This window comes from Pieris napi, chromosome 14, assembly GCF_905475465.1.
Source record: "Pieris napi chromosome 14, ilPieNapi1.2, whole genome shotgun sequence".
NCBI lineage: Eukaryota > Metazoa > Arthropoda > Insecta > Lepidoptera > Pieridae > Pieris > Pieris napi.
In genome coordinates this window covers 5094166-5112248 of record NC_062247.1, presented here as the reverse complement: position 1 = coordinate 5112248, position 18083 = coordinate 5094166, and the positions used below count along the sequence as shown (strand labels likewise).

General features: G+C 33.2%; 1 protein-coding gene and 2 long non-coding RNA genes across 5 annotated transcripts; 1 reads left to right on the top strand and 2 right to left on the bottom strand.

Moving 5' to 3' along the window:
• Window positions 1–246: 246 nt before the first annotated feature.
• Window positions 247–3731, bottom strand: LOC125055834 (repetitive organellar protein-like). 3 transcript variants are annotated; one of them, XM_047658474.1, is made up of 4 exons: window positions 3614–3731; window positions 3335–3476; window positions 2265–2447; window positions 247–2091 (listed from the first exon to the last, which is right to left on the bottom strand). In XM_047658474.1, exons 2-4 carry the CDS (start codon window positions 3358–3360, stop codon window positions 747–749), a joined length of 1554 nt encoding a protein of 517 aa, XP_047514430.1. In that variant the 5' UTR covers window positions 3361–3476; window positions 3614–3731; the 3' UTR covers window positions 247–746. The 3 variants fall into 3 exon arrangements, with proteins under 3 accessions (XP_047514430.1, XP_047514429.1, XP_047514431.1); XM_047658473.1 differs by lacking the exons at window positions 3335–3476; window positions 3614–3731 and adding an exon at window positions 2520–2661; XM_047658475.1 differs by lacking the exons at window positions 3335–3476; window positions 3614–3731 and having other exon boundaries at window positions 247–2104; window positions 2265–2402.
• Window positions 2666–3662, top strand: LOC125055836. The gene is made up of 3 exons (XR_007117959.1): window positions 2666–2782; window positions 3114–3286; window positions 3527–3662. It is a non-coding gene; the product is annotated as an uncharacterized LOC125055836 (long non-coding RNA).
• Window positions 3732–8261: 4530 nt separating the features above from the next.
• LOC125056073 lies at window positions 8262–14387 on the bottom strand. Its single transcript, XR_007117999.1, has 6 exons — window positions 14271–14387; window positions 14025–14196; window positions 13528–13597; window positions 13257–13361; window positions 10880–12475; window positions 8262–8833 (listed from the first exon to the last, which is right to left on the bottom strand). It is a non-coding gene; the product is annotated as an uncharacterized LOC125056073 (long non-coding RNA).
• Window positions 14388–18083: the final 3696 nt, after the last annotated feature.

The window sequence follows — 18083 nt, the reverse complement described above, 5'->3', positions numbered from 1 at the left end:
TATGTACCTACATGATATTTAAATTTTTGCATTTGGCGCCACACATTTTTCTAAAAATATGAATTGATCTATGTCAGTATATAATATATATAATAAACAACCGTAGTGTTATATTAAGGCTAGATTAATTTATACTTTTAATAAGTCTTTTTGTTGTATACATCAAATATAATTTTTACATAATTCTCACAACAAAGTGTGAGGAACTAAGAGCAATATATACTTAATACATTTAAAACCTGAACGGAAAATATGATTTTATTTATTTTGAAGTATTAACCTATTCAAGAGTAAGTTCTATATTTAAGATTTTTCACTATATATTTAGTTTCTAAAAACAGTGTTTTGTATCATTATAGTTTAAGACCAGTAAACTTCAGGAAGCTAATACTTTTTAACACCAGAATAAAAATAATGTAACAAACTTGAATACTATATAAAAAAAAATATATTAATAAAAATGCAATTTGAATAATATATTTTCAGTCAGTAACATTTATAAAGTATTTATTTAGAGCTGATTAAAGAAAGCCTCATAATCTGTTTCTATATCTATTTCTGAATCCATTTTCTTCTATGCCTGACACACTCTTGTGATTTATGGCTCTGAAAAATGCATCCTCAAGATGTATTCTTTCACCATACAAGGATTGGTATTTGTGCACATAGCAAGTAAACTCCGCAATGGATTTTATTGCACAGACATGATTTGAATTAATAAGAATCTTGTGTCAAGTCACTGGTGCTTAATTAATATCATTTAAAGATTCCATTGTTGTCTTTTTTATTATTTTTGCAACTATACTCTTAACCACAGTACCTAAATAACTATCCTCATCATTGAATTTGGATGATATTGTTTGGAAAGTACTATTCATTATATTTTTAAGTTTATTACTATACTCTTCTGAATTGGAATTGGCTGCAATACTTTGAATACTCCTACTAATTGTGTATAAACTTTCATTCTTATCATTTAGGTCTTGTTTCAAAGTATCTATTTCTTTTAGTAAAATCTCTTCATGTTGTTTATGTTTTTCAGTCATTTGAGAAAAAGCATTTGTGAGGAGATCAATTTTTTTGTTTAGTTCATTAATTTCTAGGGCTTGATTTTCTTTATCCTTCTCTGTTTCGACGATACTGTCTATTTTCACCGATGAGGATGGTTCATTTTCATTTGTAAACAATAAATTGCATTCAAAGCCTTTTGATTTAATAAATTTTTCATATACAAAAATTTTACTCTCATATTCTTTTAACAACTTGTTAACTATTTCATTTTGATTGTTTAATGAATGTGATTGAGTACCTCCACCCAATGTCTTATTACATAAATGGTCAACTTTGTCTGATAATCTATTTATATTTATTCTTAATTCACTGTTACTTATTCTTTGTTCTGTGATTAAACTGTGCATATTATTTTCATAGAATGATTCAAACTTTTTAACATTTACAGGAATGATTGAATCTTGGATTTTTAATGTGTTCGGTAATATTTTACTTAACTCATTATTATATTGTTTTCCTGAATATGCATTCTTCTCTGTGGAATGTTTCTTGGGCAATGATTTTACTGACTTATGCCTTGGTAATGAAGGATGATCATAGTCATTTGTATCAGAGGAATCAGTGGACTTAGAAACAATATTGTTACTTGGAGGCAAAACTGATTGGCCCATTGTTGCCATTCTTTTCAAAATAGAGTCTTTTTTTTGATTTGTTAAACTGTCAGTATCAATATCTAAACTTTCATTAGGTAGTTGGTCAGGCACTGTTTCTGTTACATCTTTGGGTGAAGAAATTTCTGCATCATTTAAATATGTCACATTGACTTTAAAGTTTTCTAAACACTTCACTATATCAGAAATTTTACTAGCTGCGGAAGAAATAAGCCAATATTTTTTATAATTGTCATAGTATGATATGTTGACATCTTTTTTAACATTAATTACAAATTTTGATGTTATAGTTGCTAGAGATAGAGTTCTTTTTTCAGATGTGTAAATTATGAGGCTATGAACATCATCCTTTATATCTTTGACAATGGCAAAACCCAATTTATCACGAAGGTTATACTTATTTTCTACCCTGAAACAGACAACTGCAAAAATCAGATACATTTCTTAGGGTCTTTTTAAAGAAATTCTCTTGAAACAAGACATATTTTGGAAATGAAAACTTAAATTGAAAGAAAAGAAAGTCAGACATTTTGTAAATTAAATATTATCAATGAAATAGGGATAAGTATTAAGTACACATACCATTCATATGCTGATACTGAAGTAGCAAAAAGACATTGTGATGCTGATGTTTCTTTGTGCACATCACCAGCACTTTTATGATTTTCTGGCAGTGCGATTGGAGTTTCAGGAACATATATCAATGATTTATTTTCATCATTTCGATCTGTTTGAGTATTGCTGAATATTGTGGCCAAAGAGGTGCTTAAATTAAAACAAGTTTCTGATTATATGTCTTATCACAAACGAACGTCAATACTTCTTAACAATACGTACTTTGCCGCAGGAGTAAAGAAATCAGCTTCTATTTCACTAGTTTCTAACATTTTCTATTATGGTGATAGGCTTACTAAAGAAAAGTGTTTGCTGTCCGCGAGAAATATTGCGTATACCTAATCACTTTCTCTTTTCCAGTACAGAAGATACCGAACATTCAATCAAAAATCACTTCGCTTTCTTTTATAAATAATAATATGATGATTATTAAACTATGTTGACTTTGTTCTATATAATACGTGGATTTCACATTACATTAAATAGTAAGTTCAAGTTAAAACACACAATTTGAAATTATGATTGTTTACAATTTTCCCTTAAAAGTTAATTAACAATTGTTTAGTAGTATGGTAGTATTAACTATTAAGTAGCTTCTTTTTTCTCATAGAATCTTGCCTTAATGCCTTAAAAATTTTCGTGCACTATTTGATTTAAGTTTTCATTTGTTGCCGTCAACTGTCAAGTAGGGAAGTGAAAAAATTATCTATTATGAAAATAATCGATAATAATAGTTTTTTCTAAAAGTGAAATGCGATTTTTTTACGCGATTTTTAAAATAATATATATGCTTATCACAATTCTTTTTTATTACAGGCTCGAATGTTTCGACCGAAATTTCAATTTTGGTGAACAGCAAGTTCATAAAACGGATGATGTTAAAATGGATTTACCATCCATTGATGTATATGTATCGGGACATCAATGCAAGCACACTGCACAAGCCTTCCTCCCGTGACGAAACAACATATTCAATTATATTACAATGAGTAAGTATTTTTTTTCACAATGAGTAAGTAATTTAGAGGAATTCATACATTGTTTGGTAGGTACTAAAAATCATCCCTGTAGTCCAAACCACAAAGGTCCAGCTCACCACCGCCTAATCGGCAACTTCAACATCAATTTGAAAAATTGCCATGTTTTCCGAATAAACATTTTCTTTCTGTCTTACTAAGTCTGAAAGTATTAAGAAGAAAATATAAATTAGAAACCCTGTTTTTTTACAGATTCCATAAAAAGCAAGTTGACGGGCTGCAATTGTATGAAGCAAGATTTTTAGTAGTTGTTAGAGCAGCTACAGAAGGTGAATATACCTTTGTTAAAGACATAACTCGTGCTTCAATGAAACAGCTTCAATATGAAGTGAACATTAAGATACATGCTAGAGGATCGAAAGAGGAATCTCAATGTGAATTTGTGGCAGGTAGTGGTGCCCACAAATGCCCATTGCATACAAGTGGCTACTGTGCTCTATGCCATAGAGCATATGGTGCCTGAAAAAATTATAATTAAACATCAAGTGCCAACAGAAAAATTGCAAAAGTTTCATGTGCCACAGAAAGTTTTCACAGAATCTCCTATGATATCTTCAAAACTACCCATGAAAAGAAATGTGGAAAATAAAATATTTTCCCCATGCTCTATGCTAGTGGACAAAGAAGAATATAAGAAAAGATTTAGAAGTTTGATCCTAAATCACCCATCAAAAATGACAATTAAGCACTCGTATGAGCCAGCAAGCCCATAAGCCTCCAAGAACAAGGAAATTAATAATATTACAGTTCCATATTTAATAAAAGGAACTCCTTATTTCTATCAAATTCAAGGGCAAATGTATTGCTCAGGGAGGAAATTCTGTAAGGTTATAGTCTATACTTATAAAGATCTGAAAGTGATTTACGAGGAAAGGGATGAAGAATTTATCAATCATATGATAACAGTATTGGACAAATTTTATATGGAATATTTTAAAAAGACCCTACTTAATAAATATATTTATAAGAATTACTTAGAAACAATAAAACCCCCTGATTACTTTGGACTTTTAATTTCACAATTCCTTCTTTAAAATTACATAGCATAACACAAATGAAAAATATTCTTGATAATAATGGCATTTTAATATTTTAAATGTTTTTGTTAGCCCAATAAGATGTTCAATATGTATACGATTTTTTGCTAATTGTCTATCATGTTTTAATTTTACACCAGGTAATTGTGATAGACCCTTCAAAAATGTTGGTGTATAAATGGCAACATCTTTTTTTTCAAATAGATCTTGCACATTGAATCCACGGTCAGCCATATGCCCTATATAGATAATATTAAAGCTTATTCAGTGCGTTTGCCCTTAATAGATAAGCTTGTTCAGTGCATATGCCCTAAATAGATAATATTAAAAGCTTATTCAATGCAATGTCCTTAATAGATAATAGTAAAGCTTATTCAGGGCGTTTGCCCTTAATAGATAAGCTTGTTCAGTGCATATGCCCTAAATAGATAATATTAAAGCTTATTAAGTGCGTTTGCCCTTAATAGATAAGCTTTTTTAGTGCGTTTGCCCTTAATAGATAAGCTTGTTCAGTGCATATGCCCTTAATAGATATGCTTATTCAGTGCATATGCCCTAAATAGCTAATATTTAAGTTTATTCAGAGCGTTTTCCCTTAATAGATAAGCTTATTCAGTGCGTTTGCCCTTTATAGATAAAATTGTTAGTGAATATGCCCTTAATAGATAAGCTTGTTCAGTGCATAAGCCCTTAATAGATTAGCTTATTCAGTGCATATGCCCTTAATAGATAATATTAAAGCTTATTCAGTGCGTTTGCCCTTAATAGATAGCTTGTTCAGTGCATATGCCCTTAATAGATAATATTAAAGCTTATTCAGTGCGTTTGCCCTTAACAGATTAAAGCTTATTCAGTGCATATGCCCTAAATAGATAATATTAAAAGCTTATTCAATGTAATGTCCTTAATAGATAATAATAAAGCTTATTCAGTGCGTTTGCCCTTAATAGATAAGCATGTTCAGTGCATATGCCCTTAATAGATATGCTTGTTTAGTGCATATACCCTTAATAGATAAGCTTGTTCAGTGCATATGCCCTTAATAGATAAGCTTATTCAGTGCGTTTGCCCTTAACAGATTAAAGCTTATTCAGTGCGTTTGCCCTTAACAGATTAAAGCTTATTCAGTGCGTTTGCCCTTAACAGATTAAAGCTTATTCAGTGCGTTTGCCCTTAACAGATTAAAGCTTATTCAGTGCATATGCCCTAAATAGATAATATTAAAAGCTTATTCAATGTAATGTCCTTAATAGATAATAATAAAGCTTATTCAGTGCGTTTGCCCTTAATAGATAAGCTTATTCAGTGCATATGCCCTAAATAGATAATATTTATGATTATTCAGTGCGTTTGCCCTTAATAGATAAGCTTGTTCAGTGCATATGCCCTAAATAGATAATATTAAAAGCTTATTCAATGTAATGTCCTTAATAGATAATATTGAAGCTTATTCAGTGCGTTTGCCCTTAATAGATAGCTTGTTCAGTGCATATGCCCTTAATAGATAATATTAAAGCTTATTCAGTGCGTTTGCCCTTTATAGATAAAATTGTTCAGTGCATATGCCCTTAATAGAAAAGCATATTCAGTGCATATGTCCTAAATAGATAATATTAAAGCGTATTCAGTGCGTTTGCCCTTAATAGATAAGCTTGTTCAGTGCATATGCCCTTAATAGATAAGCTTATTCAGTGCATATGCCCTTAATAGATAAAAGCTTATTCAGTGCGTTTGCCCTTAATAGATAAGCTTGTTCAGTGCATATGCCCTTAATAGATAAAAGCTTATTCAGTGCATATGCCCTTAATAGATAAGCTTATTCAGTGCATATGCCCTTAATAGATAATAGCTTATTCAGTGCGTTTGCCCTTAATAGATAATATTAAAGCTTATTCAGTGCGTATGCCCTTAATAGATAAAAGCTTATTCAGTGCGTTTGCCCTTAATAGATAAGCTTGTTCAGTGCATATGCCCTTAATAGATAATAGCTTATTCAGTGCGTTTGCCCTTAATAGATAAGCTTATTCAGTGCATATGCCCTCAATAGATAATATTTAAGCTTATCCAGTGCGTATGCCCTTAATAGATAAGCTTGTTCAGTGCATATGCCCTTAATAGATAATAGCTTATTCAGTGCATATGACTGCAATAGATAAAGTTAAAGCTATTCAGTGCATACGACTGCAATAGATAGTTTAAGCTTATTCAGTGAATATGCCCTTAATATATAATATTAAAGCTTATTCAGTGCATATGACTGCAATAGATAGGTAAAGCTTATTCAGTACATATATCTTTAATAAAATATTTTATAAAAAAAATACTCTAGAGTGACCCTGTATTACAAGTTTTGGCGCATTTTGGTTTGTGTACGCTTCAAAAACTCAAAAAGTTCTGCACCGATCGAGCTGAAATTTTAACATGATATATAGATCGATAATCCGCATCAAGGATTGTTTTAAACTATATTTTTGTGTTATTTTATTTTTTTCATTAGTTTTTCCACTAGTATTGCAAAATTAAACTTATATAAAATGTTTTCTTTGTTTTATTTCTCATTTCACAACCATTCAATCACAATGTGCCACAGCGAATTGTGGCAGGGTACAGCTAGTAAGAAATAAAAACAGATACTCAAGATAGAAAAAACACAGAAAACAATAGGAGTTACTAAAAAATTGTTCAAACGGGCTTATCTATAGACCGCACGTATACTTTAGTGCGTATGCGCACATGACGTGTACAATCATATAAAAGTTTCACGTTTATAATCCTCACACATAAAATAATTTTAAAAATATAATATTAATAATTAAAAATTAATAAAAAAAAATGGTCCCTGTGGCAGTGTACCTTTAATGCTGGCAGCATTTCCTCGCTGTATTGCGATTCTTATTCGTTAAGGAAAGCACCAGCTCTAGGGTCACCGGTAGTATCTACCAGGCGCCAACTTAAATCTTTAATTAGCGTCTGTGCACTTGAATCGCACGGCTCAAGAGTCTACACCAAAGGTCACAAAATCGAAGTTAGGGGCATATGCACTGAACAAGCTTATCTGTTAAGGGCAAACGCACTGAATAAGCTTTAATATTATCTATTAAGGGCATATGCACTGAATAAGCTTTATCTATTGCAGTCATATGCACTGAATAAGCTATTATCTATTAAGGGCATATGCACTGAATAAGCATATCTATTAAGGGCATATGCACTGAACAAGCTTATCTATTAAGGGCATATGCACCGAATAAACGTATCTATTAAGGACATATGCACTGAACAAGCTTATCTATTAAGGGCAAACGCACTGAATAAGCTTTTATCTATTAAGGGCATACGCACTGAATAAGCTTTAATATTATCTATTAAGGGCAAACGCACTGAATAAGCTATTATCTATTAAGGGCATATGCACTGAATAAGCTTTTTTCTATTAAGGGCATATGCACTGAACAAGCTTATCTATTAAGGGCATACGTACTGAATAAGCTTTAACCATCTATTGCAGTCATATGCACTGAATAAGCTTTAACTTTATCTATTGCAGTCATATGCACTGAATAAGCTATTATCTATTAAGGGCATATGCACTGAACAAGCTTATCTATTAAGGGCATACGCTTTAAATAATAATACATAAACTTAAAGCTAAAAAAGAATGTTCGTCAGTTATTCATTTATTATCTTTAAAATCAGTTTAATTTAAGTATTACTACTAGTCAACAAAGCAAAGTTATATTCTTCTTCTTGACTATCATCTGTAAAATTATTAACTGTAGTGTTGGCTGAGAAGGGAGCGTCGAATTCATCTGTTCGATACCCCGATGGTGACTGGGCATTTTGTGTAGTGTGATATCCATACTGTTGTCCATACTGTAGTCCGTTGTGTTGCATGATACTGTTGCCCGGTTTGATATCCGCGTGACTGCAATGGTGTTGCATGATACTGTTTCCCAGTTTGATATCAGCGTGACTGCAATGGTGTTGATTGAGTCTGTTCCCCGAACCGCATTTCGGTAATGATATTTATAACTTTGCTTTGAAATGTCAAAGTCTGTAATTCCGTAAAGCCTGGACGGCAAGAAGGCAAAATTCCTTTGAAAAATGATAAGTGGTTTTCTGTCTCATGCAACGCCTCTAATGATTGCGCCTCGAAATCATCTATTGCTTGGTTTGTCTCTTGCGGCTTGCACGTAGCGAGAAGGTCCTGGGGGTAACGAGGACATTTCTTGAGATGGAGAAGATGATGTTGTGTTTTTGTTTCGTTCCGTTTCATCAGGCACGTTTTCAAGGCTACTGTCAGTTTTATTTTGGGCAATTTTCAACAAAAATTGCAACTGATTGTAATAATGATATTTTTTAAATTGTTTTGCCCCTGATCCAGACGAACTGTTCTTTTAATTTTTTTACATATCGAAAAAGTTGTCCCTCACGCTTATCCATTTTTTCACGATCTCGTTACCTGCAAAGAAAGAAAAGAAAAGAATATTAATCTATGATTGCAGATCTAAATGAGCCATCCTGTTTAATTGTTGTGTATCTATTTCAGGTACTTGGGCAGTGGAAATTCGATAAACGACTTGCATTTCAAATTTAAACGTGAGATCAACAATTTCTAGAACTATTTCGTGAGTTTGTCAAGCTGTGAGGAAATATCTTCGACCACAGTACATAGAAGAGATTACAGTAGAAAAACAACAAAATAAAAAATGTGTGCGTGTACTAGGTGTACACACGTAAGAAGTGAAACTTCTTTATGACCTTATTTTTCGAAAAATGATCTACTGTATGCAACTTTACAGAAATTGGTTAAATAAAGTTAAATTAGATAAAGTTTAACAAAAGGCTTTTATTATCATAGACATGAATACAAATACAATTATTTCATTTTAACTTATTACTGTACTACTATGTAGTACTAAGATTATTACAGAATGTCATTAATTGTAATAGAATTATTGGTATTACTATCATTGTTATCGTTATTATATATTTTTGTTACTAATGGCTTTGAATCTCTTCGGATCAACCGTGGTTTTTTCAACTTGGATCAACCAACAAACTTTTACAAGAAAAAGATGGCGCGTAACCGAAAAATGTGACAAATGTGTGTAAATTTTTTTCCAACCGATAAAGAAGTTTGACTTCAAAAAGCAACATGGCGCGTAACCTGCTACAAAATTTCTCCCATACGTCGATAAAGAAGTTTCACTTCAAAAGATGGCGCGTAACGGAAAAATGTTACACTAAATTTTTTTCCAACCCCGATAAAGAAGTTTCACTTCAATATTGTATTACATTTTGATCTCAAAGCCAACTTTCCTCATTGTTTTGGGGCTATTGATGGGAAACATATACGTTTGATAAAACCGGACAAAAGTGGCTCTCTGTTTTAAAATTACAAAAATTATTTTTCAATTGTTTTGCTGGCGGTTGTTGACTCAAATTATAAGTTTGTTTTTGTCGACGTGGGAGCATATGGAAAGGAAAGTGATTCTACTATTTTTAGAAATTCGACGCTTTACAAGATCTTAATGAGAAATGAATTAACCATTACCTGTTTCTCAACCACTTAGAAATGATTATATTAACGAACCACCAATCCCATACGTACTCGTCGGTGATGAAGCTTTTGGTTTAAGTAAGCATATTATGCGCCCATACGGCGGAAAGAATCTCAACGTGAAACAAAGGGTTTATAATTATCGCCTTAGCAGAGCTCGAAGATACGCAGAATGTGCATTTGGGATCATGGCAAATAAATGGCGCATTTTACATAGGCCAATTGATACAGCATATGATTTAACTATTCACATCTTAAAAGCATGTTGTGTTTTACACAATTTTGTTACACAACATAAGGTCATAATAAAGGTTTGATAAGGTCATTCAGGAAGAAATCTTATAATGAGCGTCTGAAAGCACTTGACCTTACTGATTTAGGAAGTAGGAGATTACGAGGAAATCTCATTGAAACTTATAAAATCCTCACTGGCCACTATAATGTTCCAGGAATTGAGAAGCTCTTTATTTTAAGTGAAAATACACATTTGAGGGGTAGTTCTTTAAAACTTAAGACCACTCAACACAACACAAATTCCCTAAAGAACTTTCTCCCAAACCGAGTAGTGGCCGACTGGAATAGGCTTCCGGAAAGTGTGATCAGTGCACCATCTCTGAACACCTTTAAAAATAGACTGGATAAGTTTCTCCAAATCCCTTAATACACACGCATCAGCTCATTAAAAGCTGCCAGTGTGTTAAGTAAATAATAATAATAATAATAACATGATGGTTTATGACAACAAGACAAAATGGCAATAAGTATGTTCCCACAATTGAGACCCCACGTCAATGAAGAATCATTAGCCGTAAATTTTATCAGAGATCAATTTCTAATTACTTCAGGAGTCCGGAAGGGGCTATACCATGACAGTTGAAAAAGATATAAATTAACTTATAAAAGTTAAAATAACTTAAGTATTTATCATAATAAATAACAACTCACCAATCTTGTTCTTTTTTTGGTCCTCAAATTCCTCGTAATCTTGAAATATTATTTTACAAACAGCTGCCCATTCATTCGCTTAACGAAATTTATCACTGTAGTGTTCGTGTGATTTATCGGCGATATATATATTTTAGGCGATTATACGTGTCTTTCTTGAACCAAAGATATGAGAATATCAATCTCCTGTTCACTCATGATGTTAAAAAATGTCGTTACGCTCGTCTAGCTTCCTCCTCTGGTAATGGATCACTGTCCGTCGTCGCAGCGGCGCTTCGACAACGCAGCGCATCACCCTCCCACGCCGACGCAACGGTCTAGAGGGGCATGTTATAAAAAATATATGAAAAATGACGCATCACAACGTACTAATGGGGCCTCGCTCTTATTCAACAGTAACGCCTTGTGTGCGCTTTCAAACCCTAGTGTTAGGGGCAACATTTCTCACTCCGTAACTCCCAATGTTCCCGAAGAAATTCTCAACTGGGTCTTGGTTTAAGTTTCTTGTTAATAATGCATCTAAGCCGTATTGTTTTGTGACGACTTTCCATATTCCTTCAATGGTCTTTATTAGGTTAGTTACTGATAGTGACTTCAGTAAACCTGATTTTTGACGTGACGTCTTATAATTCGATGGAGCCGGCTGCACGCACGAAAAAACATGACTCATGCGGCGTTACATCGCTCTGAGGCGTTCCATTTAAAATTGACATAATTGTATTTATGCGTACAAATAAATGCAACTTGATCAATTCAATTGTGATTTCCATTTCCCGACTTTACAGACACCCGATTTTTTTTAAACTTTTCGTGCCTCCCTCCACAGTTTAAAATGGGGTTTAAGTTTCTTTCTACTGCACCTTTATACTTTTTGCCATTTGGCACATGAAAAGAGCTTATATTTAAGCTGTCAAAAATATTATCTAATATGTAATGTCTATTAAATTTTTGCATTCTTCCGGCACATCACCCCCGGTAGTGAGATGATCCGCTGCCAACTTCACCCTCATTTTGTTCATTTTATCGGGCACCAAGTGTTCTTCAGTTATTTTATCTTACAATGCACCTTTTGTCGGCGGCATATACTTGCTGATAATACTCCCATTTAACTCTCTCTATGGTGTGAATGGTATACAGCATTTCTTTTGTCAAATCCTTCCAAACTGTCCTTTGACGCATTATATGTCACTTGGGCTCTCAATGACATTTCATCAAATATTAAGCTGCAGACGCGGTCTTGTTTTTAATTCCGCAGCACAGTATGGCGGATTTTTTGGAATACGTAGGATTTATACCCATACAAATTTTCACTTGATCACAGACGCTTCATCGATTTGCTTGAAGGTAATGTTAACTATTTGTAGAGCAATCCATAACCTTTGGGACTTTTTTTATAAAGTGAAAGGGCACTTTTTCACCAACGGTAAATCGTCGACCTTTCGAAGCTGAGTTGATTTGCTCATATTTTTCACCACCTCTACAAAGGCATTGACTTTGCACAATTTAGCAGCCTGGGATAGTCTGTCTTTGAAAGATTTCGCTCTCTTACACAAATCTCGCTGCGCAGGTATCGAAGTACGGTATTTTTGGTTCCTCCTGTAAAATAATATTCTTATGTTTGTTACATGTTCAAAACATAAAGATATAAATAAATAATAGTTTAAAAAAACTAAAAAACACGCTCTTAAAGCACATCAAACTAAAAAGTGAAAAATAATTCCTAATTTAGGCTGAAAATGGTAATGAACAAAAAATACTGGTATTATTGTGAAAAAGCGTGGGGTGCTCTGTGCCATATTTTTCGTCTATCGAATTAAATCTGTCCGTTAAAAGTGGGTCAAAATCGAGTCCGAAGGAGTTGGTTACATACATATATACAGGTGAAGCTAATATAAAGCGTGTAAAAAGGAAAATCACAAGTGCCATTATGACTGACTAAACTCTGGTACCATCATGATCCTATACCATCGTCAAGTGTATCAAAAATTAAAGACCATTTCAAAAATTTAACATTTGATGTAGCTTCCAAATAAAAAGTTGATAAAAGAAACAAAAATAGATTTTTTATGGTTCTATACACAATTATGTAGAACGAACTACGAAACGTAGGTACTAAAGAACTTTAAGTAAAAATTAAAAACTAAACCCGACTACAAAAAGGTTGAAACAAGACCTGCTTAACCTTCAAAATATATTTACTGTCATAGATATTCGTTGTCGGAAGACCCCACATTCGCATTTCATAAACTGGCTTCCCATGAAGATTAATTAAATATAATATTTGAGTTATAAGCTGGTCTTATTTCAACCTTTTTGTAGTCGGGTTTTAGTATTTAAGTACTCTTTTATATATTATTATCATATATGTTATATTAACCTTTCTTGGAAGACATCCGTCATATACCGGCTCACCGTACAGTAATTGTGGTCCGTTAAGATGGACAGTAAAGCTGCATCATGCTGTGTACATATTCCACTATAACTACAAATAAACAATGAACATTAATCATGGATAGATAGATATAAAAATCTTTATTGTACACTAAAGAATCTAAAGATACTTAAATGACATTATTTTCTTATACCAGATCCACAGACAGACAGCGTAGGTATGGTTCTTGATATTACTGTTTCATGTATTTACTTACTTTTTTTGTTTTAGAAGAGCTTGAGTCTTGCTTGAGACCCTGTTGCTATCTCCAAGCACAGCAAAGTTGTCTGGAAAAAGATTTTTAACCAGATTAGCCACCATACATAACACAAATGATTTGGGTAAAATAGGTCTTCAGCTCATAATCTAGTCTGTTAAACCAAAGTGGAGTTTATTGTGGAATATAGAATGGATAATTTATGTGACGGGCCTGTGTCCAAGTCCCAACAGTGGGCCAATTCTTAGGTTGATGATGATGGTGATTCCACAAACCCACTCTCTCACCTTTAGCTCTGTAGTGTCAATGGGACGATAGACTGACACAACTGACGAAGAGTTGAAGATGCATGACCCACAGTTTAACTAACTAATAAATAAATAGTAAGAATAATATTAAGATAACAAATCATTGACAAGTATAGAACCCTATTCTATTAGAAACCTCTCTAACTAGTAATTCTGTAAGTAAAGTTATGGTTTATTGATGAAACTTACCCAACAAATGAAGAGATGGGACAGCAAGTGCATTAAGTCTCTTGTAATGGTTTCGATCCCTGTCTGTGAAATGTTTGTCACAAACTTTTCTTTTGCTGTCGTAGGTATAGTCAGACTCAGTTTCCAATTTGCCATATAATATTCCATGTTTTGAAACGCTCCGGAAAATTGTCTGGTTTCGGAAAAGAATGCATTGTAAGGTCCGAAAAAAGATTGGTTTGGATGCAATGTTGGTTCGATACTTACAAGATGAACGTATAAGTTATTCCATTCATTACCAATCCGCCAATTTGTTGCAGGAATAGGAATGTAATGGAATGTTTAGGAATAGTAAGTGGATATTGGGTATACAGACAAACGGAGTCAACAGTGTCAACACTCAACAGTAAAAACGGTGGAGTCTTACAGCTCAACTCAACGCTCTCTCTGAAATACAAAATCGCCACAACAAACTTGTATTGTAACAAACTTTTCACCACAACTATTATTTCTAAAGACGGTTACAGAATTTGTTGTGCAAGACAGTTGTTGAGTTGACAGAAAAACACGTGCACAGAAACAAAATAATGTTGCCAGAATACATAAAATCTGCCAAATTTTAAGAAGTCGTCAGATTGTTATTTTTATGTATTTATGCTAATTTCCTTCGATTTTATGATAATAGTAGTAAAACTGAGAAAGCTTTATAAATGTGTTTTTTGTTAATTATTGTCTTAGTGACATCTATAGGCAAATAAAATAACTACTAGGTTCTGGAGTAATATAGTAGATGGCGCCACCATATTCTTTAAAAGTCACTTAAATCTAACTGTCCCCACCCTGAGCAGCCGCGGCGAATAGAGCAGGGATTAAATAAGTTTAGCCGTTTTTGCGGCGAAAAATGAATACAGAGTTTTTATTATTGAAATACTGGCAAGACCAGATATTTGGAAGTCTGGCCATAAATTGAATATACCTTAATGTCAACAACAATTTTTCAGCGGCACTTAAAATTCTATTTGCATTAACTTTTTTCTCCAATTCTGGTAGAATATTGATAAGAATATCATCGAAGGTTTCAATACTCATTCTGGTATACTCAAAAAAAAAGTTCTGGATATATTCTGTATTACCTTCGATTCCGAATCTTATTTAAATCATGTACTCCACAATCTCTTCCAAATATATGGTGTTGAACCAAAAGCTATTACTTTCCAAGCGATATCGAGATGATTTCGATATCGTAAGTATACATTGTATATGGGAGCAAATTAATATATAATGATGATATTGTTACAAAAATATAAAAATTGATATTTTAATTCAGGTAAATAAATATATTTAAGATAATAATAAACAATATTAAGGATTGATAGTCTGTGGTAAATGCATAGCATTTATTATTTATGTTTAAGGAATTGACATTCATCATCATTTGGTAATATCGGGGTCAAATTAGTTGAAAACCGTTATATGGTTTATTTTATTTATCAATATTGATGGATCTGCAACTTAACGACTATTTGATAGTCTGTAGTCTTTATAATTAATATTGAAGAAATTGTTTTAGTGTCAGCTGTCATTGTCATTTAATAATGTCGAATTGGTTCGATGCCGTTAATACGAATGGTTTATTTAATTTGTCAATGTTGCTAGATCTATAAATTAACGACTATTCAATGGTCGATAATAATAATGACTCCATAGTCATTATTATTATTATTGAAAGTAGTATATATATCATTTAAAACTTCTTAATAATAAATATTAAAGAAATATTTGACATTCGTTTCTATGACTGCCGTTTGACTCTGTGGTCGATTCGGGTTCGGTCGTGGAACGAGTACACGTAATGTCACGATTCACGAAACTTGCCTCCAGCGGCCAGCCTCCTGCAGTCCTGCCTCAGTCACCTCAGTGTGCCACGGGCTCTGATGTTGCTCGGACGTTGACAAGAAAGGTGGTTGGTGTCGAGACCGCATACTGTGAGTACGTTTTGTGTTATTTTTATTCGGTGATTTTGTGTAATTGTTTTAAGGTTAACGGTTGTTTTTAAAATACCCAAATAAAATTTAAAGGTAGATTTAGTGTGAATTGTTCTTTAATGATTTGCGATATTTGTTTTAAATAAGTGTTGTTTTTTGATGATTTGCTGTTTTAAAAGAGTACCGAGAGTTTTTTACGCCGGCTTTTTCTCTCGGCCTACACCCTCTGTCTTCTATGCCGATGAATAAGGATGCCTACAAATTCAAATTTAATGACGTGGAATAAGTGATACATGTATGTATCTTATCTTCCATAATAAACATATTTTATTTTTATTTATTTTATTTTTGGTTAAATCACTTGGTAGGTTTTTTAGAATTGTTTTTTTTTTAATTGATTATCACTTCTGGTTGCTAAAATCAGAAGTGGGATAGGATTTCGCTCACAAATAAGCCTTTTAAAGAACCGTTAATTTTAGAATAAGTTGCCACGTGCTTCCCGTGAACGGTCAATTAGGACGCCGCCACCTCGCTCTCATATCGAGGGTAGCCGTCAAAAGCTGTTTCTAATGTGTTATTTCCTTATGTTAAAGATGCGCGCGTGATATGTTGCGTTATGCGTGCGGTGTGAGGCAGGTTTTTTATTTTTTAAATTCTATTAAAAAAGAAAATTTTTAAACTTATGTTTACATTAATTGTAACACATTTTAGATCTAAGATTTTGTAAAATATTCGTAGATTTTGTACTGTGTGTGATGTTGTAAGCTTAATAATACCCTTATGACGTTTGTGAGCCTTCAGCTGCGTGTACTGATCCTTCAGCTTCCTCAAGAACACACGAATCACTCATTGGTGACCATAGCGAACAAGATGCCGTTCTCCCGAAGAAGAGATCACCAGTGCATCCGAGGACGGTGTACGGTCAGGAGAGGCCGTATAAGTATGTATGTAATTATTTTATTTGTATTTTTTTTTATTTTTTAAATTCTTATGTCAAACTTATGTTTACATTAATTGTGACACATTTTAGATGTAAGATTTTGTAAAATAATTAGTAGATTTTGTACTGTGTGTGATGTTGTAAGCTTAATAATACCCTGATGACGTTTGTGAGCCTTCAGCTTCGTGTACTGATCCTTCAGCTTCCTCAAGAACACACGAACCACACATTGGTGACCATGGCGAACAAGATGCCGTTAACCCGAAGAAGAGATCACCTGTGCATCCGAGGACGGTGCACGGTCAGGAGAGGCCGTATAAATATTGTATGTAAGTATTTTAATTGTATTTTATTTTTAATTATTAGTTTCTTTTTTCTTTTTTTTATGTGAAACTTACGTTTACATTAATTGTCACACATTTTAGATGTAAGATTTCGTAAAATAATTAGTAGATTTTGTACTGTGTGTCATGTTGTAAGCTTAATAAATAAATAAATAAATAAATAAATATAAGCAGAAATCAAAGTGGGTGGTTTCGATCCCCACCCGCCTTCTATAAAAGAAAGGCCTCAGTGTGCCACGCGCTCTGTTGTTGCTCGGACGTTTACAAGACAAGTGGTTGGGGACGAGGCCGCATACTGTGAGTACGTTTTTGTTTTATTTTTATTCGGTGGTTTTTGAAAGTGAAGTATTTTAACTAAAGTTGTGGTAGTGCGATTTTGTATGAGGGCCTTGGATGCGTGATGTATGATAGACTAGGCACTAACGTAATGTCGTCGTGATTAACTAACAGGATTACTGTTGCACAGATTGCGAAGATGAATACCCCGATAACGATGGTGAGCCTTTAGCTGCGTGTACTGATCCTTCAGCTTCGTCAAGAACACACGAACCACATATAGGTGACCATGGCTAACAAGATGCCGTTCTCCCGAAGAAGAGATCACCAGTGCATCCGAGGACGGTGCACGGTCAGGAGAGGCCGTATAAGTATTGTATGTAAGTCTTTTAATTGTATTTTTTTTTTAATTATTTTAATTACTTTTTTTATTTTATTTTTGTGAAACTTACGTTTACATTAATTGTCACACATTTTAGATGTAAGATTTAGTAAAATAATTAGTAGATTTTGTACTGTGTGTGATGTTGTAAGC